The sequence below is a fragment of the Pan troglodytes genome, chromosome 21, assembly GCF_028858775.2.
Source record: "Pan troglodytes isolate AG18354 chromosome 21, NHGRI_mPanTro3-v2.0_pri, whole genome shotgun sequence".
Lineage (NCBI taxonomy): Eukaryota > Metazoa > Chordata > Mammalia > Primates > Hominidae > Pan > Pan troglodytes.
In genome coordinates this window covers 51,423,814-51,445,243 of record NC_072419.2, presented here as the reverse complement: position 1 = coordinate 51,445,243, position 21,430 = coordinate 51,423,814, and the positions used below count along the sequence as shown (strand labels likewise).

Below are 21,430 nucleotides of genomic sequence, written 5' to 3'. Positions count from 1 at the left end.
GAGAGTTACCCATGACACATTTTAACTCCACCAAAATTATCACAAAAATATGTCAACATAATTAGAACATACATTAATGGTGAGAAAATGCACACATCTCAATGGAATAAAAGATAAACTCAATGCCTTTGAGAATTTTACAAATGATAAGGGCAGAATTCCACATCACTTAAGAAATGTTAGTAATTCAGCAAATGATGTTTAGACTGATTACTGGCAATTCAAGGAGTAAATACTGGATTTCCACTCCACCCATTATTTCAAAGTACGTTTTAGGTGGTCAAGGATTTAAACATAAAGATCGAACTATAAAAGTATTCAAAGTAAACATGAGACAAGTTTTGTAGAATATTTACATGTGAATGATTTTCTGAAGTAAATTAATATCATTAACTACAAGCGAATAAAAAGTTTTACAGGGAAAATCATGCATACAGTAAGAAAACAGAAATTTTTAAAATGTATAAACACATATGGTGGGAATAGAGATATTCTATAATATATTGAAAGAATTTTTAAAACACAATAAGGAAAATAGATCTTCTCATAGAAAAATAAACATAGACCATGAACATGTGGTTTATTAAAAAGTAATGCAAGTAGCTACTACATATTTGAAAATAAATAAAACTACCCCCATAATTAAATAAAACCACACCAAGTTAAAACAAACACATGAGTCTTTTGTTGTCATTCCTATGAGATGGTCTTCCAAATTTGGGGCAAATTTCATTTGCCAGCGGTCTGTGTCTCAATTATTGTAAAAGGAGTAGCTCGGTCTCTTAGGACTCTTCCTGCTGTGAGAAAGATTCCAAGAATCTTACTAAAGTTTCTTCCAAGTGAGCTGTGAATGTGCAGTAGAATAGCAGAAAGCTCGTGCAGTGGGCACACCGCAAGTGAGAACACCAAGGTGATGCGGAAGACCTGGATGGTGGCAGAATTAGCATATTGTGGAGGGTTACTTTATAGTTGAGTTGCTGACTTCTTTGGGGTCTCCTCAAATCTATATTTTTCTTTGATTCCACACTTTGGCTTGGATTATTCTATTTTCCTGGAATTCCTATTGTCACTGTGCTTTTTGGGAAATTAACCCCTCAACTAATCTTTTTTGAAAGGCTAATGAATCCTCCTGCTTTTTCAACATTCTACCAAAGGGAATGACATCATATTAGAACAGATAGTTCCCAGCCCCAGCTCTGCCCCTGATTTCTAGATTAAACTTTGATGGATCCCTGGATTCCGGTTTTCCCATCCACAAGATGGGGGGTTTTGTCTGGATATTTCAAAGGGAGTTTCCAACTTCAAATTCAAGAAAAGTTGGAATCTGTTACAAGCTGAGAAGCACCTGGTACTTGTGCATGATGCTTATCACTCTGGACTCCAAAAGACAGACACACATGGCTAGCTAGAACAGAGTGTCCCCATCCCAGGAGGTACTGGACAAGGAAGGCCTAAGAAGGTTGTTCAAAAATTATCATTAGTGATCCCCGCTTTCAACCCCCATGGAGCACACACAGCCTGCAAATATGTTATCAGTGTTTCCAGTCTCAGCAAAAACTGTTTTGTTAGAGAACATTATGCCTCTAGGAGGAACATGGTAGCAGTGGAGCTATCCCAGAATAACCATATCTTTTCTGACTGCAATGCAAATTCTGAGCATTGATTTACCATTTTAGAGTCTCTGTGTAATTTCAGTAATATCATGCAGCCCCTGAACTTCTCATCTTTCTCATAATTCTTGATCTCCCCTCATGATTACAGAATTGTAAATGCCTTTTCAAGGAAGTAAGTGGATTAGAGAATCCAGGCAAGAGGCGGTGAAGTCCCTACTATTGCCAATCTCCATTTCCTTTTTACAGTTGATTAAAACTGTAGGTCATAAGCTGAGGCTAGAACACAGAGTGAAGGAAAGGAGGGGCATAGTAGGTGCTCCAGTGCTCACAATCGGATGAGAATGGTTGTGTGGGCAACTTTCCTGTCTTAGCCTCTAAGCCTACAAACACCATTCCCAGCAGAAGCTGCAAAGTCCACATGCCTGTTTCTCTGACTTCTTGGCAGCCTCCACATGTGCATATGCACCGGTTCACACAGTCAGAGGTATACACTGCAATGGACTGAGAATTGGTGATAGAAAAAAGCAGACATGGAGGTGGTAGGAAGTGAGAGTTTACTCCGGCAGCAGTGGCATAAATGGCTACAGCATCTATTTCCAGGGAGGAGAGTGGAAGTGGTGTCCAATTTGGCAATGTTGGTGGCCAGACATGGTGTTGCCATGCCTGGAGGCAGCAGTGGTATGCTCTGTTGTGATTGGAGAGAAAAAGACTGTGGGACCAGTATTGTTGAGGAATGAGCGTGCCCATAAAAACACTAAACAGTAGGCTGGGAGGATAAGGTATCATCTAGTGTGGAGAAGCTGAAGATGCAGCCTGTGATTAAAATATAGGCAGAAAAATGGGTCAGGCCCATTAAAGGTGACCTTGTGAAATAAATTACTGCCATTGAAGAAACTGATTAAAAAAAGATATCTGGCCTTCTGCCCAATAAGAAAAGGCACATTCTTAGGAATATTTCCATGGTGATTAGGGAGTGTCCCTTCCATTTCCAGAGGTGAACAATTATGCTGTTCACTTTATACCTGCCAATGTGTAAGTTTCAAGGGGAGTTTGGAACCCTAGGAAGATCCACGGTATGGGAGATGTGTCCATGCTTTTGACTGTCCACTATGTGGAACTCCCTTGTTATGTTGTGGGATCTCCCTATTTAAGGCCATCTTTGAGACTTGCTGAGTGACAGAGCTGGGTTCCTACTGCAAAAACAGAACAAAACAGGGGGCACTTTCCTTCACCCTTGAGGCCTAGGGCTGCACAAACATGCTCAGCAAATGTAATGCTCCCATATGTCACCTTGGATCTCCATTGAGTGACTCAAAGAAGCAAGGATGAAGGGGCATTCTTTCCCAGAACAAAGTAGTATTGTTGTCCACAGCAATACCCAATTCCAGAGTCATGGGTGGCAGTGATGAGTGTCCAGGACTGCAGCAGCTGTGTACACATCACACAATTGTTGAGAAGTGGTTCTGGCTGTTGTCATGCTACCTAGACACTCATATCTTACTATGGTCCTGATCCTGAATCTTCAGGCTTCTCAGAAATCTGTGAGCTGTGTTTTGCAGGTTGGGATATCCAACAAGCTCAGGGTTCTCAGGGGCTGAGACAGAGTTAAGAATGCAAGTTGCCTTGTGAGGTCACACCTGTGAAAGTAAAGGTGAGGAAGCAGGATTAGGCAAAGGATGCTATTGCCAAACTGTCCTGACGACATCTCTGTCAGCCCAACAGGAAGCTCTGGAGCAAGAGCAAGAATTTTTTATAAGAGAAGTTCAACATTGGGCATGAAGGGTAGAATCTCATACTACAGCCTTACTTTGCCTTTGGCTGGAGGGCCCTGGTTCTGTGTGATCTCAGCTCAAAAACTGAGGTTGTGCCTGAGGTCGAGCAGTGGCTGGCAGCAATTAGCTAACCACACTCCATGCAGCTGGGCAACAAGGTGCTCCTTGAAGGGGGATCCAAGCAGTACCTCTGTCAGCCACAGTGCACCCCTGGCACTGCTGGGATCCGGGCTCCACACACTTTGGGAAGCTTCTCCCAGGCTCTGATGGGCTCTCCCTCTGAGATAAACCATAAGAAGGTGGAAGGGAAGGGGGTACACAACAGCTGTGGCCTCTGCAGTTGTTGTGTGGGTGGCAGCTGGTTCTCATCATCACCCTCCTGTATTCTCATTTTAAAGTCTCCCACCTTCAGCTACGATCACTGCTGATGTCAGTGGCTTACCTGGTGGTAGGACTCACATTCTCGTTCCTGGGTGTAACTATGCCCTACTCAGGACAGGGTATCCTGCTAAAAATTTAGAATAAATCTCTTCTTTTGACTAAGCAGACATGCTACTTAGAGAGTCTGCCCTTTAATTATTATGATGTTTGTCTGGAGCCCTGCTTAGTAAAGCTAAAACATTATTCACCATGATCCTTGAAATCCACAGCCCCTGCTGTATGTTAGGGAAGATACAGAATAGGAGCCCTTACCCAATGCCCAGACAGATGACAACCAGTGGCCTTGTCCCTTGCTCAGCCTCCTCATCCTCAGGAACTTGGGGGTCAGCACAGCAGCCAGGAGGTGAGAAAGGAACCTGGTCTACAAAGGAGTCTCAGGGCTTTCTTTTTTCCCTCTTTTGGTGGTGATTCCCTCCATTATACTTGATTTTATTTAGCTGTTCTTCACTCCTTTTCATCTTGACTATAGCAGCAAATGGTTCACCTATTTTGTAATTTTTTCAAAAACAACATTTAAATCTATTAATTAGAGCTACTGTTTGTCTCTTCTTGACCTCAAAAATTTGCTTTTATCTTTATTATTGCTTTTTTTTGGCCTTATTCTCTCTTTTTCTTCTTTTGTTGAAAATTTGATTTATTTACACTTCTTATTTCATTTTTGTTGATATAAGTATTTAAGGCCTGGGTGTGTCCTCTGTATCCTTGTTTACTTTTTTGTCCACTTGGTTTGTCTTGTACCAATACAGTGTGTTCAATTCTCCTACTGTTACTGTGTTTTTATCTATATCTCCTTGGTGTATCTCATATTTTCTTCTTTATAAAGTGTTTTCTGTGCTATATAGTGCTTACATACTTATAACTAATATCTTTACTGAGAATTGTGGCTTTTAATGTTCAAAAGTGTCCTTGTTACTGTTTCAGCAACAAAACAAGTTATAACCAATGTATGTAATAAATATCTATGAATCCACACTGATATAAATAAACAATTGAGTAAGTAAATAAATGAGGGATAATAAACAATTATCTGACATCAATAATTATAATTATCTATCATTTTTATAGAATAATTCCAACCAATTTATTTAGATACTTCCCCTTTAAGGAATATCTTACATATGGTTGTGCAGTGACTTCCTTTCAAAGAGTATAGTATGCAAGGATAGGGGGAAAAGTTGACTTTTCAGTGTAGAAACTTGACGAACACTGCCTCAGACTGGTCATCTAGGTCAACATCATCAATAGTAAATCGTGTTGAAGTCAGTACCCTGGATATTACATGATAAGAAGGGCACTTTACCTCTGATGTTTTCCTCCAAAAAACCACAACCCCAGTATGAGAAAAACATCAGACAAATCTCAGTTGAGGGACATTCTATAAAATACTTGAGCAGTACTCCTCAAAACTGTCAAGGTCTTCAAAAACAAGGAAAATGTGTGCAACTGTCACAACCAAGAGGAGCCTAAGAAGACATGACCACTAATTATAATCCACATTGTCCTGGATGGGCTCCTGAAACAAAAAGAACCTTGGTAACAGCAAAGGCAATATGAACAAAGTCTGGACTTTAGTTAATAATGTATCAATACTGGTTCATTCCTTGTGACAAATGCACCCTAGTAAAGTGTTAACAGCAGCAAGGACTGCACACCAGCACACAGAAAGTCTAGCAAATGCTCTGAGCCTCCAGGACTCTTTCTCTGCATTTTCATATGTGGACATCCTCCTGGGAATGAGTTTGTTTCAATCATAGGCTCTCCTATTCTTTACACACATATTTCTGGACCCCACTGTTTCCTTTGAAAAGGGCAGAGGCAGAAGTTCAAGAGAGCTCTCCATTGAAAATCAGATGTTCTTTCTGTATAATTTGAAGTTTTTACTGTTCTCTGACTTCAGATTTTGTTGAAGAAATGATGTTTCTGAGGTTTTCTCATTCTTCTGTGTAATGATATGGCTTTATAAGAATACCTTGGGAGATTTACATTCACAAGGACACCATAACTCTAGCTACTCTCAAAGTCTGGCGAATTTTTATTTTTCTGGTAAAATACCCAACTGGAGAATATTTTTGTAAGAATATTTAAAATTTTTGACTTTATAGAAATTGAAAAACTTTGTAAGGTTAAAATACATAATCTAGCTAAAAAAATGGTTAACAACCAACCAGAAAAAAATTTTTAAATGTATGAGAGCAAGAGTTGGGTTTTCTTTGTATAAGAATCACTCTTACAAATCGCTTGAAATATTATGGACACCTAGTAGAAAAAAGAGCAAAGGGTATGAAAAGACAGTACACAGGGAAAAATAACGTTAACACATGAATCAATATGAAAAGTGTACCGCCTTGTTCATCACTAAACACAAGTTAAAAATTATCATGTTATCATTTCATTTCCTGTATCACAAATTTAGGCAAATTATTTCCCATCTCTAAACATGCTCAGTAGACACAATGCTCCCACCTGGAATTTTAGATCTCCCTGGAGTGACTCAAAGCAGCAACTATGATCGGATACTCTTCTCCAGCATGAGGCAATGTTTTAGTCAGCAACGAACCGCATATGTGATGGTGCTCTCATAAAACTATAATGGAGCTGAAAAATTCCTATCACTTAGTAATGTCATAGCTGTGGTAATGTCACAGTACAAGGCACTACTCACATGTTTGAGGTGATGCTGGAGTAAACAAGTGTACTCCACTGCCAGTCATATAAACATATAGCATGCAATCATGCACAGTACATAATACTTCAGAATGATAGTAAACGACTATGTTACTATAATTACTATACTATACTTTTTATCATTATTATAGTGTCCATCCTCTACTTATTAAAAAATAAGTCAACTGCAAAACAGTCCCAGGCAGTTTCTTCAGTCTGTATTCCAGAGGAAGTCATTGTTATAACCGGAGGTGACAACTCTATGTGTGTTATTGCTCCCGAAGACCTTCCAGTGTGGCAAGATGTAGAGGTGGAAGACAGTGATATTGATGATCCTGGCAAGATGTAGAGGTGGAAAACAGTGATATTGACGATTCTGGCAAGATGTAGAGGTGGAAGACAGTGATAGTGATGATCCTGACCCTGTACAGGCCTAGGCTATTATGTGTTTGTGTTTTAGTTTTTTTTGTATTTTTTTTTTTTTTTTGGAGGTGGAGTCTTGCTCTGTCGCCCAGGCTGGAGTGCAGTGGCAGGATCTGGGCTCACTGCAAGTTCCACCTCCCAGGTTCATGCCATTCTCCTGCCTCAGCCTCCTGAGTAGCTGGGACTACAGGCGCCCACCATCACGCCCGGCAAATTTTTTGTATTTTTTAGTAGAGACGGGGTTTCACCGTGTTAGCCAGGATGGTCTCGACCTCCTGAACTCGTGATCCACCTGCCTCACCCTCCCAAAGTGCTGGGATTACAGGCATAAGCCACCACGTCTGGCCAAAAAAAAAGTTTTAAAAGGAAAAAATAATAATTTAAAAGGAAGAAAGCCTATAGAATAAGGATATTTTAAAAAATATTTTTGGGTAGCTGTACAATGTTTGTGTTTTAAGCTAAATTTTACTACTAAAGAGTGAAAAAATTAAAAATAAAAAAGTGTATAAAGATTTTATACTAAGTTAAGGTTAACTTATTATTGCAGAAAGAAAACTTTTAAATAAATTTTGTGTAGTCTAAGTGTATAATGTTTACATCTACAGTAATGGACAGCAATGTCCTAGTTCTTGACATTCACTTACCATTCACTTAATGATTCACAAGACCAATCAACTTTCAGACCTTCAAGCTGCATTCATGGTAAGTCCTCTATACAGGTATGCTATTTTTAAATATTTTATACCATATTTTTACTGTACCTTTTCTACATTTAGATATGTTTAGATACACAAGTACTTACCATTGAGTTGCAATTGACTACACTGTTCAGTACAATAACATAGTGTACAGGTTTGTAGCCTAGGAACAATAGGCTATACCATATTGCCTAGCTGTGTAGTAAGCTATACATCTAGGTTCCTGTAAGTCCACCCTATGATGCTCTTGCAAGGTGCAAGATACAAGAACATCATAGAGTGGACCACCAAGACTCCAGTTGTCCTAAAAGTCTGGTGAGGTTTTTGTTTTTTTCTTTGGTTTTTTTTTTTTTTTTGTAAAATGCTGGTTTGAGGAATTCCTGAGAATGATAAAAATTTGACTTTATAAAAATTGATAATATTTGGAAGGGAAAATATGATACAAGCAAAGGAAAAGAATACAATCATGCATTGCATAACTAAGCCACAAAATCACCTAACAACCCATTTCTGAGACCATATCACTTGTCACTAAGTGACCCATGACTGTAGTTAACAACTCACCAGAAAAATATTTGTTAATGTATAAAAGCAAATAGTGAATCGTATTTAAATAATAAGCACTCCTACAAATAGATTGAAATAATCTGGACAATCCAATAAGAAAGGAAGCAAAGGGTATTAAAAAGCAGTCACTGGGGAAAGGTTAACATCTGAATCAATATGAAACCTCTACCGTCTCACTGAAAACTAAATACAAATTCAGAATTCATCATGTTTCCTTTGCATTTTTTTTTTTTTTCTTTTTGAGATGGAGTCTCGCTCTGTCACCAGGCTGGAATACGGTGGCGCGATCTCAGCTCACTGCAACCTCCGCCTCCCCGGTTCAAGCAATTCTCCTGCCTCAACCTCCTGAGTAGTTGGGATTACAGGCACCTGCAACCATGCCTGGCTAATTTTTCTATTTTTAGTAGAGACAGGGTTTCACCATGTTGGCCAGGATGGTCTCAAACTCCCGACCTCAAGTAATCCGTCCACCTTGGCCTCCCAAAGTGCTGGGATTACAGGCATGAGCCACCACGCCTGGCCTTCCATGGCTTTTTTTTTTTTTTTTTTTTTTTGGTATCACAGTGGATTTGCTAAAAACTAGGCGAATTCTTTCCTATCTCTGGAATTCAGTTCTAACAAACGTAAAAATGAATGAGGTAGAAAGATTGTCTCTAAAACTCCTACAGCCCTTTCCACAATGAAAGAGGCTAAAAGATACTATAAAGCTATTTTATTGAAACGTGTGAGATAAGAATAAAAAATACAGAAAGTTAAGATAATTAAAATGAGAGAATAAGGGGGCGCTGAAAATTCCACTGAGAATAGCTGACTTGTCACAGAGTTGTAGAAAATTATCTCAGCCAGATTGCTTCCATCTGCAGTGTCTTCTCTTTGTTTTTGCTTTCACACATTACCTTATGCTGTTCCATCACCCTAGGCTGTCAGGCTCAATCCAATGGACGACCTTTCATGGCCCAGATCAAGTGGATCCATCAAAGTGACCTTATTAGGAAGTTAGTGCTACATCTTAGTTCTAGGCCCAGCAAGGCTACGGAGCACTCTGTGACTGAAAGACCTTCATTCTCCTCTCTGGGACTCAGTTTTCTCCTCCTTAATGTGAGAAGGTGGTTCGTGATAATGTCAAGGGATACTTCCTGTTCTAAATTGGATGGAAGGCTGTGTAATCAGGGGACATGCTAAGAGCTGATAAACACTGGGTGCCTGTTTTTACCTCCTAGGGCTGACACCTGCTCACCCTTGAGATGGCTGACCCACATGACTGGTTGGAGGAGAGTCTCTCTGTCTCAGTTCTAGACAGGGCATGAGAAGTGGCTTGAGTTTTCCTGAAGCTGACCGGTGGCTGCTCTATCGTTCCGTCTTGGGAATCACCGTAAAGCCTCAGGGATGAGCAGAGGGCTGCTGGCCTCAGACAAGAAGCCAGAACCCTGCTGGGTTTTGGATTATTGGATCCAGATGGTGGAAACAAAGGGAGGAGAGCAGAGAATATATGTCTTCTCTTGTAATTGAAAACTTGATGTCTGCTAAGCTCATTAAGCCACTGTGACTCACTCAAATGGCATTTTAGAGGACTTAAATGTGCCAGGTGGACCCCAAATCCAGTCATTTTTCCCCTTCTTATGACTTCCTCCCAAAAGTTACCCACATAGTCAAATTTCTCCTTAGAAAGCTCTCAGTCAGGGGTGTCCAATCTTTTTTTTTTTTTTTTTTTTTTTTTTGAGCTGGAGTCTTGCTCTGTCGCCCAGGCAGGAGTGCAGTGGTGCAATCTTGGCTCACTGCAAACTCCGCCTCCTGGGTTCACGCCATTCTCCTGCCTCAGCCTCCCAAGCAGCTGGGACTACAGGCGCCCGCCACCACGCCCGGCTAATTTTTTGTATTTTTAGTAGAGACGGGGTTTCACTGTGTTAGCCAGGATGGTCTCGATCTCCTGACCTCATGATCGGCCAGCCTTGGCCTCCCAAAGTGCTGGGATTACAGGCGTGAGCCACTGCGCCTGGCCTGGGGTGTCCAATCTTTTGGCCTCCCTGGCCCACATTGGAAGAATTATCTTTGGCCACACATAAAATACACTAACACTAACGATAGCTGATGAGCTAAAAAAAATCACAAAGAAACTCATTTATGAATTTGTGTTGGGCCATATTCAAAGCCATCCTGGGCCACATGCAGCCTGCAGGCCACAAGTTGGACAAGCTTGCTCTAGGTAGTTTGGAGGCTCTGTTAGAGGGGCTCAAAAACTCCACGTGCTTAGGCCTTCTCTTTTCCAGATGGTGTTACTGAGGTTAGTGAGAACAGGGAACTTATCCAGGTCTGTTAGGAGTAAGACTTAGGTCTGGGAGGTGACACAGTACTACCTGTTCCTGAATTCCAGAAGGGAATCGGAGGACAGAGGGTACCTGGAAGGGACTTGAAGCTGGATAAGTTAACATGGGTAGAAAGACTCCTTTCTCTGCCCAGTTACACAGCCTCCTAGGTGGGCAGGACCAAGCTTAGATGTTGCAAAAAAAAAAAAAGATACTGGGTCCAAAGTCGCATCTCCCAAATTGGGCCCTCATCATGCTGTGAATTCCTTATTTCTATTAATTAATAATTTCCTTTGAAATTCTAAACAATTGGAAAACAATGAAAGACTCCAAGTATTAGGAGACAAATACTGAGGCATCAATTGGAATTATAGAAATTACATTTGAAACAATTTGATCAAGTCAGCTATTTTCAGACAATTGTACAACGAACCCATGTCTGGGAATCAGAGAACCAGTTCTTTTCTGGGTTTGACTTACTGAGTGAAATTAGGAAATGCATTTCTCCCTTCAGGGGTCTGTGCAATCGTGATAAAGTAAGGAGGGAAATGACATCTCCCCACAGTCATTTTGTTGTCCCTTATGCCATTCAAGATTTGTTAATCAGGTGTCAATATCTCTAGGGAGGCCATGCAGGGGCAGCAAAGTGAAACATGTTGGGGCCTTGTACCTCTCTTTGAGGTCTTGGGTCTCCAAGCCCTTGTCTGGTTCCGGCACTCCTTGGACAAGGCTGTCTTCCCTAGTAACAGCACCTCTCATTGCTTGGGAAGTTAGGAGAACTGGTATCCCATATCTGCTTTTGAAATCTGGTTTGAGTCTAGAGGACACATCCAATGCATGGATCACACCCAGAATTATTGCAGAGGGAAGCAATGAAATGGAAGCAAGAAAAATAGCTTCTTTCCAACTCACACAAAACATTACTCACACTTTCTTTTTTCTTGATCTCCTTCAAGTGCATTAATAATTTTTCTCCAACTTCTTTCAGAGAGTAGTTTCCAGGAGATTTTTTTGGGGTAGTTGAAGACAATAGAAGGCAGAAGAGGAAGAATAAGTAACTTCCACAATCTCCTCCCCAAGAGGTATAAAATAACACCACCACCAAGAAATTTCTAAACAAAACCACAGCCTCAACATAACTTGAAAACAAAGAATGCCAAAAATACAAAATACCTGTCAGTGAAAAGGGAGCAAACAACAAATCCCAGGGCTGGAACTCACACTCTCCTGCTGTTTCCAGCCCCACTGTAAAACTTAAAGCTTTGCAAAATCGACCAAAAAAACTGCTGAGGAAGGAATGACATAACCAAGATGGTGAAATAGAAGGCACCTGCTCATGTCCCACCAGAATGACAAGAATTCTACACTCATCCACAGTCCAAAGTCTCTCTGTGGGAGCCTCTGGATCTGGATTCAGGGGGAAGTTTGTGAAACTCTTGTGGAGCCCAAGACCTTGGAGGGTCATATTGAGAGTGCAGACCAACACCCACGTGGCGGATCCACTGAGCTGGCTCCAGAGTTCAATCCCAGAAATGGCCCATTCAGGGGTTTGGTTACATTTGGCCTTGACCCTGCAATCAAACCCATCTGCTGTGGGGTCCAGAATGAATCATACACACTAGGGCTTTGGCAGAAAGGCCCTTCTGCTCACTGACTGGGCAGTGAATCTGAAAGTTGCCTTGTGATTCAGCTCTAGCCTCCATCAGCTGAGGTCCCAGCTCAGAGCTGCTCACACAACAACCCAGAGAGAGACTCACACATATCTCATAGCCTAAGATCCTAAGCCTCCCTGACAGGCTTGCCAACCTCTGTTGCACAGCAGGTCGAGATGGGATCCAGTCTCAGCTCTGACACTTCCTGCTGTAATTGAACTATCCTTTCGGTGCTGAGACTTGCAGGGAGATATGTACTTGTCTTGGCCAACAAGATGGACTCTCCAGCCTCCATCCCACAGCAGATCCCAAGGGGGGGCCATTCCCAGCTTCAGCTCCTTCTGCTGGAATCAGGAAACTATTACGTCTCCGCAGGAACTTGCTGGAAGATGTGCACTCCTTCTAAGCCAATGAGATCGGGATCTCCAGCCACTGCGCCACAGCGGATCCTGAGGGGCCCAGTATCAGCTCCACCCTCTCCTACTGCAGTCAGAGGACTATTCCAAATGGCAGGGTCTTCCTGGGAGATGTGTCCCTGCCTGATTGAACATGAAAGGAATTACAGTCTCTGTTCCACAGCAAATCCTGGATGGAAGATACCACTGGTTTCTGTGAGATCTTGAGTTGCTCAGCTACCTTGCTAGGCATGGACTGTCATCCTGGCCTGCTTCCTGAGTGAAAAGAAAGTGTCTTTTTGGAACCTTTCAATTTTTCTCTCTCAGTGGCTTAATCTTTGCCTGAATTCAGACCAGAGTTAGTTCTTTTGTTTTTGTAAATAGTGAACCTACCGTCTGAATCTTGTTTCTTAAAAAATTCAAGTTTTCTTCATTGTTTTGGAACTTGACATTGATCTTTACCTGAATTAGATATAATGAGGCCTGATTCTGGGTTTTGTTTTGTTTTCTATTGATTTCTCAACCTGACTATTCTTCTAATAAAAACAACATATTGATTATTGTTACTTTGCAAAACTTTTTTTTAAGTCTAGGAGGTTCCAGAGCCCTAGGGTTAATCTTCATTTGTAAACATCTACGCCTATTCACAAGAATTTATGCTTCCCCATAAACTTAAGTATGGTTTCAAGTTCCCTTAACCTCCATAACCACACCATATTAAAAATGGATTTTGGGTATAATACACCTTAGGGATAAATTAAATAAATATTAAATATTGAGTAAATAGTGACATCTTCACCACATAGTCTTCATGTATTGTGATATGTGCATATTCATGTATTGTGAGTATGTGTATATTCAAGCATTTTTATATGCCTCTGAAAAGTTACATAGATTTCTTTTCTAAAGCTCTGCATCTCTCTTGTTTATTTATAGCAATGGTGTGATTTTGTTGATATTAATAATAGAAAGTGCAGCATGTCTAACTGATTGTTGCTAGCATATAATAAAAATATCATTTGCTATCACTTACTAACCTTGTGGCTTTTAATGGTTATTTAATCTCTCTTAGCTTCAATCTTTTTACAAAATTAGAAAATAAAATATGTGTAATGGCCATCTGAAAGGGACTTATGAAAAATAAGTGACAATACATGTAATCTACTAGGTATAGGAAATAGAGTAAATATTAAAAAACAGAAACCATTATTTCCTCCAATGATGTATTTTGTATTTGTCAAGTCAGAAGTTTGGGTACTGTTGTCACCTGTACTCCAAGACACCCTAGTGTCAAAGCCCTACAGTTGTTCGGACTAGCCCCTGAACAATAGGGAAAAATCATGGCTCAGATGCTCGTGGATGGGGCAAAGTGGTGCAGGGATCCACATTGTCTCACCCCAAGCCTCTGCTCCCCATGTCATCTCAGAGCAAGAACCCAATACACAAAGAAGAGCTGTTTCATATCCCAGAGTGGCAGGATTAGACCTTCCTTTGCAGAATAATTATACCTTACCCCCTCAACTGAAATAGACCTCTGAGGCCTGGAAGGGGGACATACATTTGCCAGAGGTCACCCAATACGTGGGGAGGCAAAGCCAGTGCTCAGATCACCTGACTGTCAAGCCTGTGCTTATTCCCCTTCACCCAGGCTGCTCCCCTCCTGGGGGTTGTGGCCTTCTCTGAGAGTTTCCTTGTGCAATTGCAGTGGGAAGAGTGGGTCAACAGGAGAGCCATGAGGTTGCTCATATTCCTGCCCCTTTCTCCACTACTCAAGTCTGCCCTGCCCCTAACATGTATGTCTCCAGAGAATGCTATTCACCCAAACCTCTGACACCATAGTATGAAGGACTTAGTGTATCTCGCCTCCTCATTCACATCTTAAAACAGAAATCTGGAAGAGAATATTGCTTAACCTAACGGAATGCTACATCATGGAGGAATCTCAGGCATAAACCAGTGAAATTCTAAAGAGCAGGAATTTCGCAGCATCTGTAACATCATCCTTTCTATGTGGTGTTGAAAAGATATAGATTCCTGGGAAACATTAATGAGAAGGAAGTGGGGAGCTGTAGTTGCAGCCATAAGGGTTGGCTGGTCACACTGGCAAGGCCGACAGTAGCCAGGTCAGGACTGATGGTGGATTGGAAAAAAAAGACCTGCTTATGGTTTATGTAATGTTTATTTATTTTTTGTGTTTTGTGTTTTTCCTGGTCCTTGGCCAAAGGCAAGATTTCCATGTTTCCATTTCCTGGTGAAAAGGAGCTGGCAGCACTGGGGCTGATTATTGGATTTGTAATATGAAGCCCTAGCAATGGGCCTCCTGTTTCCTCCCCCCGCCCTGCTCTCTTTCACCGTGGGACCCTTTCCCCTCTTCACTGGAGAGAAGAAGTCCCAATTCTGCATCCATTTCCCCAAAGCATCCAGGAGCCCAGAAGTCATAGGAACCAGAAACAAGTGGAGCAGAAGGAACTCTTTATTGGAAAGTGGATGAGAGAGGCAGCTCCAAGCTTGGGAATCCTGAATGGGAGGAAGAATGGACAGTGTGGGAAGGGGAAGGGCAGCAGGGACTTAGGACCAGATGGGGCCTGTAGCTCTGGGGATGGCACAGGTGCAGCAAGGACAGGCTCCATCTGTGGAAGAGAAGAGTATCAGAGGTGAGAGTCAGCACATCAAAGCACTCAGAGGCAGTGAGGAAGACAGATCATCCTTCTAGGCACTCTGGTTATAGCCTCTCAGACCCCTCAGTCTCCCAGTCTTTCTGTCACCTCCCACAACCTCCCTCCCACCAACCTGGGATGCTTCCCCACCGCTCAGCCTTCTTTTGTGTCTTCAGGGGTCTCCTCTTTCTCCAGCTAGTGCTCACCTCACTGGGGAACGAAACAGGCCATCCCGCAAGAGCCTTCACAGCACTTCTTGATTCCTGGGCAGTCAGTATCTTTCAAGCAGCGGTTAGGGGGATTCAACATGGCGCACCGGATCAAGATAATGGGGCAGGAGCCAGGCTTAGTGGAGACTGGACCTTTGACTGGCTCTTGCGCTTTGACTTTATCTTGACCTTTAACTGAAACTTGTCCTTTAACGGGATCTTGTCCATTGAATGGAACACGGCCTTTGACAGTGTCTTGACCTTTAACAGGAACTGTTAAAAGAAGAAACAAGCCCACATTTATACCCAGTAAGCCCCTGCTTCAGCTGCCATGTCTTTCCTCTGGGTCCATCCACTGCTTACTGCAGCATCCTCAAACCATGACCTGAGTAGGGAAGGTACACCTGGGGGAGCTACACTCTTGGAAGGCTCTTCCTTTTTTGGGGGGGTCTACAGGACCAGAGTTCCCTTGAGTATTTGTTTCTTCCCCCTTCCTCCACTCCAAGTCTCTCAGGAGCAGTGGTCAGACTGGGGTGACACCCAGCAGTGAAGAGGACACATTGTCATTTGTTAGGAAGCGCATTGGAGTAGGAAAGAACCCTGAGCCACATACTAGGAGACTTGAGCCCCATCCTGGCTCTGGGAATTACCTTGGCAATTGCTCACTCATTTCTACATTTTGGTTCCCTCCTTATAAAATGGGGGTCCTCAAACAACATGATTCCTGAAGGCTTGTTGTTTCTTAACCTCCTTTTAGAGTACTGATTACTCCAGTGCTTTTATGGGGCAGAGAAACAGGGGACTGTGTCCACACCCAAGGTTTAAAATCCTGGAGTTCATTATTTTATTGCACATTCTGCACAGGTATTGACATCTGAGGCCAAGGCCACATACCAACATTATTTCCACAAACAGTCCTGATATCTCAGTCACTGAGGTGGAAAGCACGTGGAGTCCACCAGCCAAAGTCCTATTTTTTCTGAATATGATGGCAAAGAACAGAAAGCTGAAATCTGGGCTCCAGTGCTGCCTACTGCTTCAGAAGTGCTCCCTGTCCTGGCCCAGGGTGTCCCAGAGGGTCTCCCCTTAGTCCAACCCAGCCCAGCAGGTCACCTGTTCACTCACCTCCCGTGACAGCTGCCTCTAGAACCAGCGTCCCAGCGATGAGGAACACCACCACGATCAAGAAGCTGCTGGCCCTCATGGTGTCAGGAAGGTGTTTGGCTAAGAGCTAAGGCCATACCAATCTTTATGCAGTCCAGCTTGGCCTGGCTCCAGGGGCGGGTCTGTGGTATTTACAAAGGATAATTCCTTAGCTGTATTGGGAAATATCCACCCCATTCTGGGAGGGACCTGGGGGCTTTCCCTCAGGATTATTCACAGGAAGAACTAATGGACATTACATCACATCATCTCTGATTGTCCCAAGAGTTTTCCTACTTTCTCACAGAGTAGAAGTGCTGGCTCACTTATTAGGTAACATTACAATGAAATTCTTCATGTTTTGAAATACAGTGAGACCCAAGAAGAGAAAGGAATCACCGAAGGTTATTCAGCAAGTCACTGGTAGATCCAGTCTTGATTACAAAACCAAGGTGTTTCCCCATTATGCTCTGGTGCTACAAACCCCACCCAGATCTACTTTATCATTTTACCACTCCCAGCATCAAACTGGGCGTTTCCTTCCTTCTTCCCTGGTCCTGCAAAAAACTCTGTAAGACAAATTTGCCTTGAATACGTAATGACTAATTGTTGCACTTTGCTGTTTCAGAGACGGCCTTTCAGATGCATCAAGAAAGTAACTGGAAGGTGGAATTCTAGGTCTGAAGAGGGATGATGCCCTTGAAATCACAGTGGTAGGGAGAAAATAATCAGAAAATAGTAGAAAACATGTATCATGTATACATTGGACATCTACAGTGTGTGTGTCCAGCATGCCTCCCCACTTCTTTGAACAGCACCCTGTTTCTTGTGAAGAATTGTTGTCTCTTTGAACCATCAACTTGTGAGTCTAATGGGGACTGCTAATCATGAAAGCCTGACCCCTGACCACAGGTAGGTGTGTGTGTGTGTGTGTGTGTGTGTGTGTTGTGTGTGAGACTTGGTCTGGTCTATTAACATATTTTATTTGAATGAGTAATGAAAGGGGAAAAAGGGGGTTCCTTCTTCTGGAAAAGGTGATATATATGAACCAGGGAATTCCAGAAGTGGTTACCTAAGTCTGGGGGTGGAGATCAATTGTCTGAGAAAAACGACCCTAATACACTGAGACAAGGAGAGAAGTGATGGTGAGAGAAGATTCAGATGACACAGCCAGGCTTCCCTCCTTTACCTTGAGAGCAGTTCTTCACACACCCTTCTCATGGTTGGGTTATGAGGCAATAAATCAGCCCTCTGCTTCAGCTAGTCTGACTTACTATTCTGTCATTGTTACCAAAAGTTCTGAGTAATAGAAATGAATATCCTGAAGTTGGGTATTGTCAGGGACAGAATCTGAGTTAAGAAAGTCACTGAGTTGAGGTGGAGTTAAGGCAGGGAAGGTAACAAACTAATTATTGGACAGTAATTCAGCTGGTGAAATCCCCACCCCTTGTCGATTTAGACTGACCACATGCCCACCAAGCCTGAAACTGAGGGAGACATAAACGAATGTCAGACTGTTGAAGCCTTTGGCTACCTTACACAAAAGCTCATTGTACAATAAGCCATACAAACAAATAAAAAGCTCACAGAAAATACCTATATTCTTTAAAGAATAGCATTAAAATGAGCTGCCAGGTAAAGGAGGAGAATATTTGCTATATCTATGCTCCATGCCTCTCCTCAATTGCTTCATTCTCCTTCCTCCCCAGAGATAACTGCTTCCTAAGATTTTATGGTAATTAGCCCTTGCTTTCCTTTATAGTTATGCCACTTCTGTCTGTATTCTGAAATATATATTCAGTTTAGTATACTTTTTCAATTTGTATGTAAATGAAATCTAAGGTATAGTGTTCATATGTCCTGCTTATGTTGCTCAACATTGTATTTTTGAGAGTCATCCATTTTGAAGCCTACACCTGTAGTTCATCATTTTCACTGCTGTACAGTATTCTATTATATGAAAAATACCAAAAATGTTATATATTCATTCTACTGTCAATATACATTGGATATTTCTAGGTTTTAGCTATTATAGTGTTGCTATGAATATTCTTGTACGTATCTCTTGCAGAACATAGGTATGCATTTATTTTGGATATATGGTTAGGAATGGAATTGCTGGATCACAGAGTACAGATCACAGAGTATAGATACATCCAGCTGTCATAAATACTGCAATCAATTTTCCAACATCATTGTACCAATTCACACTGCTATCAGCAATGTGTGAGCATTCCATTTGCTCCATAATCTCACCAATGCTTGATATGATTTGCCTTTTCATTAGCCATTCAGGTGGACATCTTGTGGGATTTCCTGTGATTTGAATTTACACTTTCCTAATAACTGGCGAAGCTGACCCATTTTTAATATTCCTTTTTTTTTTTTTTTGAGATGGAATTTCGCTCTTGTCGCCCAGGCTGGAGTTCAATGGCACAATCTCAGCTCACTGCAACCTCCACCTCCCAGGTTCAAGTGATTCTCTTGCCTCAGCCTCCCAAGTAGCTGGGATTACAGGCACATGCCACCATGCCCAGCTAATTTTTATATTTTGCAGTTTCACCATGTTGGTCAGGCTTGTCTCGAACTCCTGACCTCAGATGATCCACCTGCCTTGGCCTCCCAAAGTACTAGGATTACAGACATGAGCCACTGCACCCGGCCCATTTTTAATATTTCTATTATCCATTTGGCTATCCTGTTTATTGAATATTGATATTGATATTGAATATCCTGGATATTCAAGTATCTTACCTTTTATTTATTTATTTATTTAATTTCAACTTTTATTTTAGATTTGAATGGGTTGTTTATCTTTTCTTATTGCTTTGTAGTAGAAAAGAAACTTTTATGCATTACTAATAAGAGTCTATATTGGTGAAACTTATTTGAAAACAGTTTGACATCAGCTAGTAAAATTGAATGTGTACACAATCTATAATTCAGCAATTGCACTCCTAAAGATTTAATTAAGGAAAATATTTCCACATGTTTACCAAGAAACATGCACAATAATGTTCATAAAAGTACTGTTTTTAACAACAACATACTGGAAACAGTCCATATTACCAATACTAAAATACTGGATAAATACGTCATGACATATTAATGCATAAATACGTCATGACATATTAATGCAAAGAAGTATTATACAATTGTGAAAATAACTGAATTACAGCCATGCACAATATGACTATAATTAAAATAATGTTGAATAAACAACACAAGTCCACAGTGACAATATTTAGAATTACCTACTTGTCATAAAACTCAAAATGAAGGAAAACTTGGAAATATATTGCCTAGGCATATTTACATATGAAGCAAATCTCAAAAAGGGATACATAAAAAATGAAAAAACTATAAAAATGACATACAAGATAGTGGCTAACTCTGGAAATGAGAGAAGAAAACATTCTGGATGGGTGAGAAGGACACGGGTTGATTTAAGTTGTTGGTTATTAGTAATGTTCTAGTTCTTTGATTGCTTGGAGAGAGAGAGAGAGAAAGCTGCAGAGCGAATCATTTATAGACTACCTTAGCTTTCAATAAACCCACATTGCTACCCTCGTAAGTTGTTTCCAATATTTTGCCATTACAAACTATACCACATGTGGCCTTTCTTAGCTTTCTTTCTTGTGAACCAGATTCCCAGAAGTATATTTGCTTATACAAAGGTGAAATGCATTTGAAATTTTGATAATATTGCCATATTTCCCTTGATAGGGGTTGTACCATATTGTAATCCCACCAGTAGTGGATAAACTTGCCTGCTGTTTCCATCAAGCCTCATGAACAGACTGTGTGTCTAATTTTGGGGTTTTATTTTTAACTTTTATTTTAGTTTCAGGGGTACATGTGCAGGTTTGTTGTGTAGGTAAATTTCATGTCATGGGGGGGTTCATGTGCAGAAGTATTTCATCACCAGGTAATCAGCATAGTACTCGATTTGTTTTTTGATCCTCACCCTCCTCCCATTCTCTACCCTCAAGTAGGCCCTGATGTCCATTGTTCCCTTCTTTGTGTCCATATGTACTCAATGTTCAGTTTTCATTTATACGTGAGAAAATGTGGTATTTGCTCTTCTGTTCTTGTGTTAGTTTGCTTAGGATAATGGCCTCCAGCTCCATCCATGTTGCTGCAAAGGACATGATCTTGTTCTTTTTTATGACTCATACTATTCTATGGTGTTTACATACCACATTTTCTTTATCCAGTCTATCATTGATGAGCAATTAGGTTGATTCTATGTCTTTGATATTGTGAATAGTGCTGTGATGCACATACTACATGGATGTGTCTTTATGATAGAATGATTTATATTCCTTTGGGTATATAACCATTAATGGAATATCTTGGGTTGAATGGTAATTCTGTTTTAAGTTCTTTGAGAAATTGCCATACTGCTTTCCATGCTGGCTGAACTAATTTACATTCCTACCAGCAGTGTATAAATGTTCCCTTTTCTCTACAACCTTGACAGCATATGTTATGTTATAACGACTGGTGTGAGATGCTATCTCAATTGCTGTTTGGATTTTCATTTCTCTAATGATCTGTGATGTTGAGCATTTTTTCATTTGTTTGTTGGCCACACGTATGTTTTCTTTTGAGAAGTTTCTGTTCATTTCCTTTGCCCACTTTCTAATGGGGTTGTCTGTTTTTTGCTTGTTAACTGGTTTAAGTTCCTTATAGAGTCTGGATATTAGACCTTTATTGGACACATAGCTCACAAATATTTTCTTCTATTCTGTAGGTTGTTGGTTTACTGTGCTGATAGTTTCTTTTGCTGTGTGGAAGCTTTTTAGTTTAACTAGGTCCTATTTGTCAAGTTTTGTTTTTGTTGCTATTGCTTTTGGCATCTTCATCATGAAATATTTACCAAGTTCTACA

The 21,430-nt window shown here is 41.1% G+C and overlaps 1 protein-coding gene and 1 long non-coding RNA gene across 2 annotated transcripts; both read right to left on the bottom strand.

The window, feature by feature from the left end:
- Positions 1–565: 565 nt before the first annotated feature.
- On the bottom strand, positions 566–11,646 carry LOC134809193 (uncharacterized). Its single transcript, XR_010154292.1, has 4 exons — positions 11,394–11,646; positions 6,290–6,421; positions 4,079–4,310; positions 566–3,250 (listed from the first exon to the last, which is right to left on the bottom strand). It is a non-coding gene; the product is annotated as an uncharacterized LOC134809193 (long non-coding RNA).
- A 3,327-nt stretch (positions 11,647–14,973) lies between these two features.
- PI3 (peptidase inhibitor 3) lies at positions 14,974–16,666 on the bottom strand. The gene is given in 3 exon segments (NM_001135851.1): positions 14,974–15,158; positions 15,392–15,667; positions 16,520–16,666. Coding segments are annotated over 2 exon segments (354 nt in total). The 5' UTR covers positions 16,599–16,666; the 3' UTR covers positions 14,974–15,158; position 15,392.
- Positions 16,667–21,430: the final 4,764 nt, after the last annotated feature.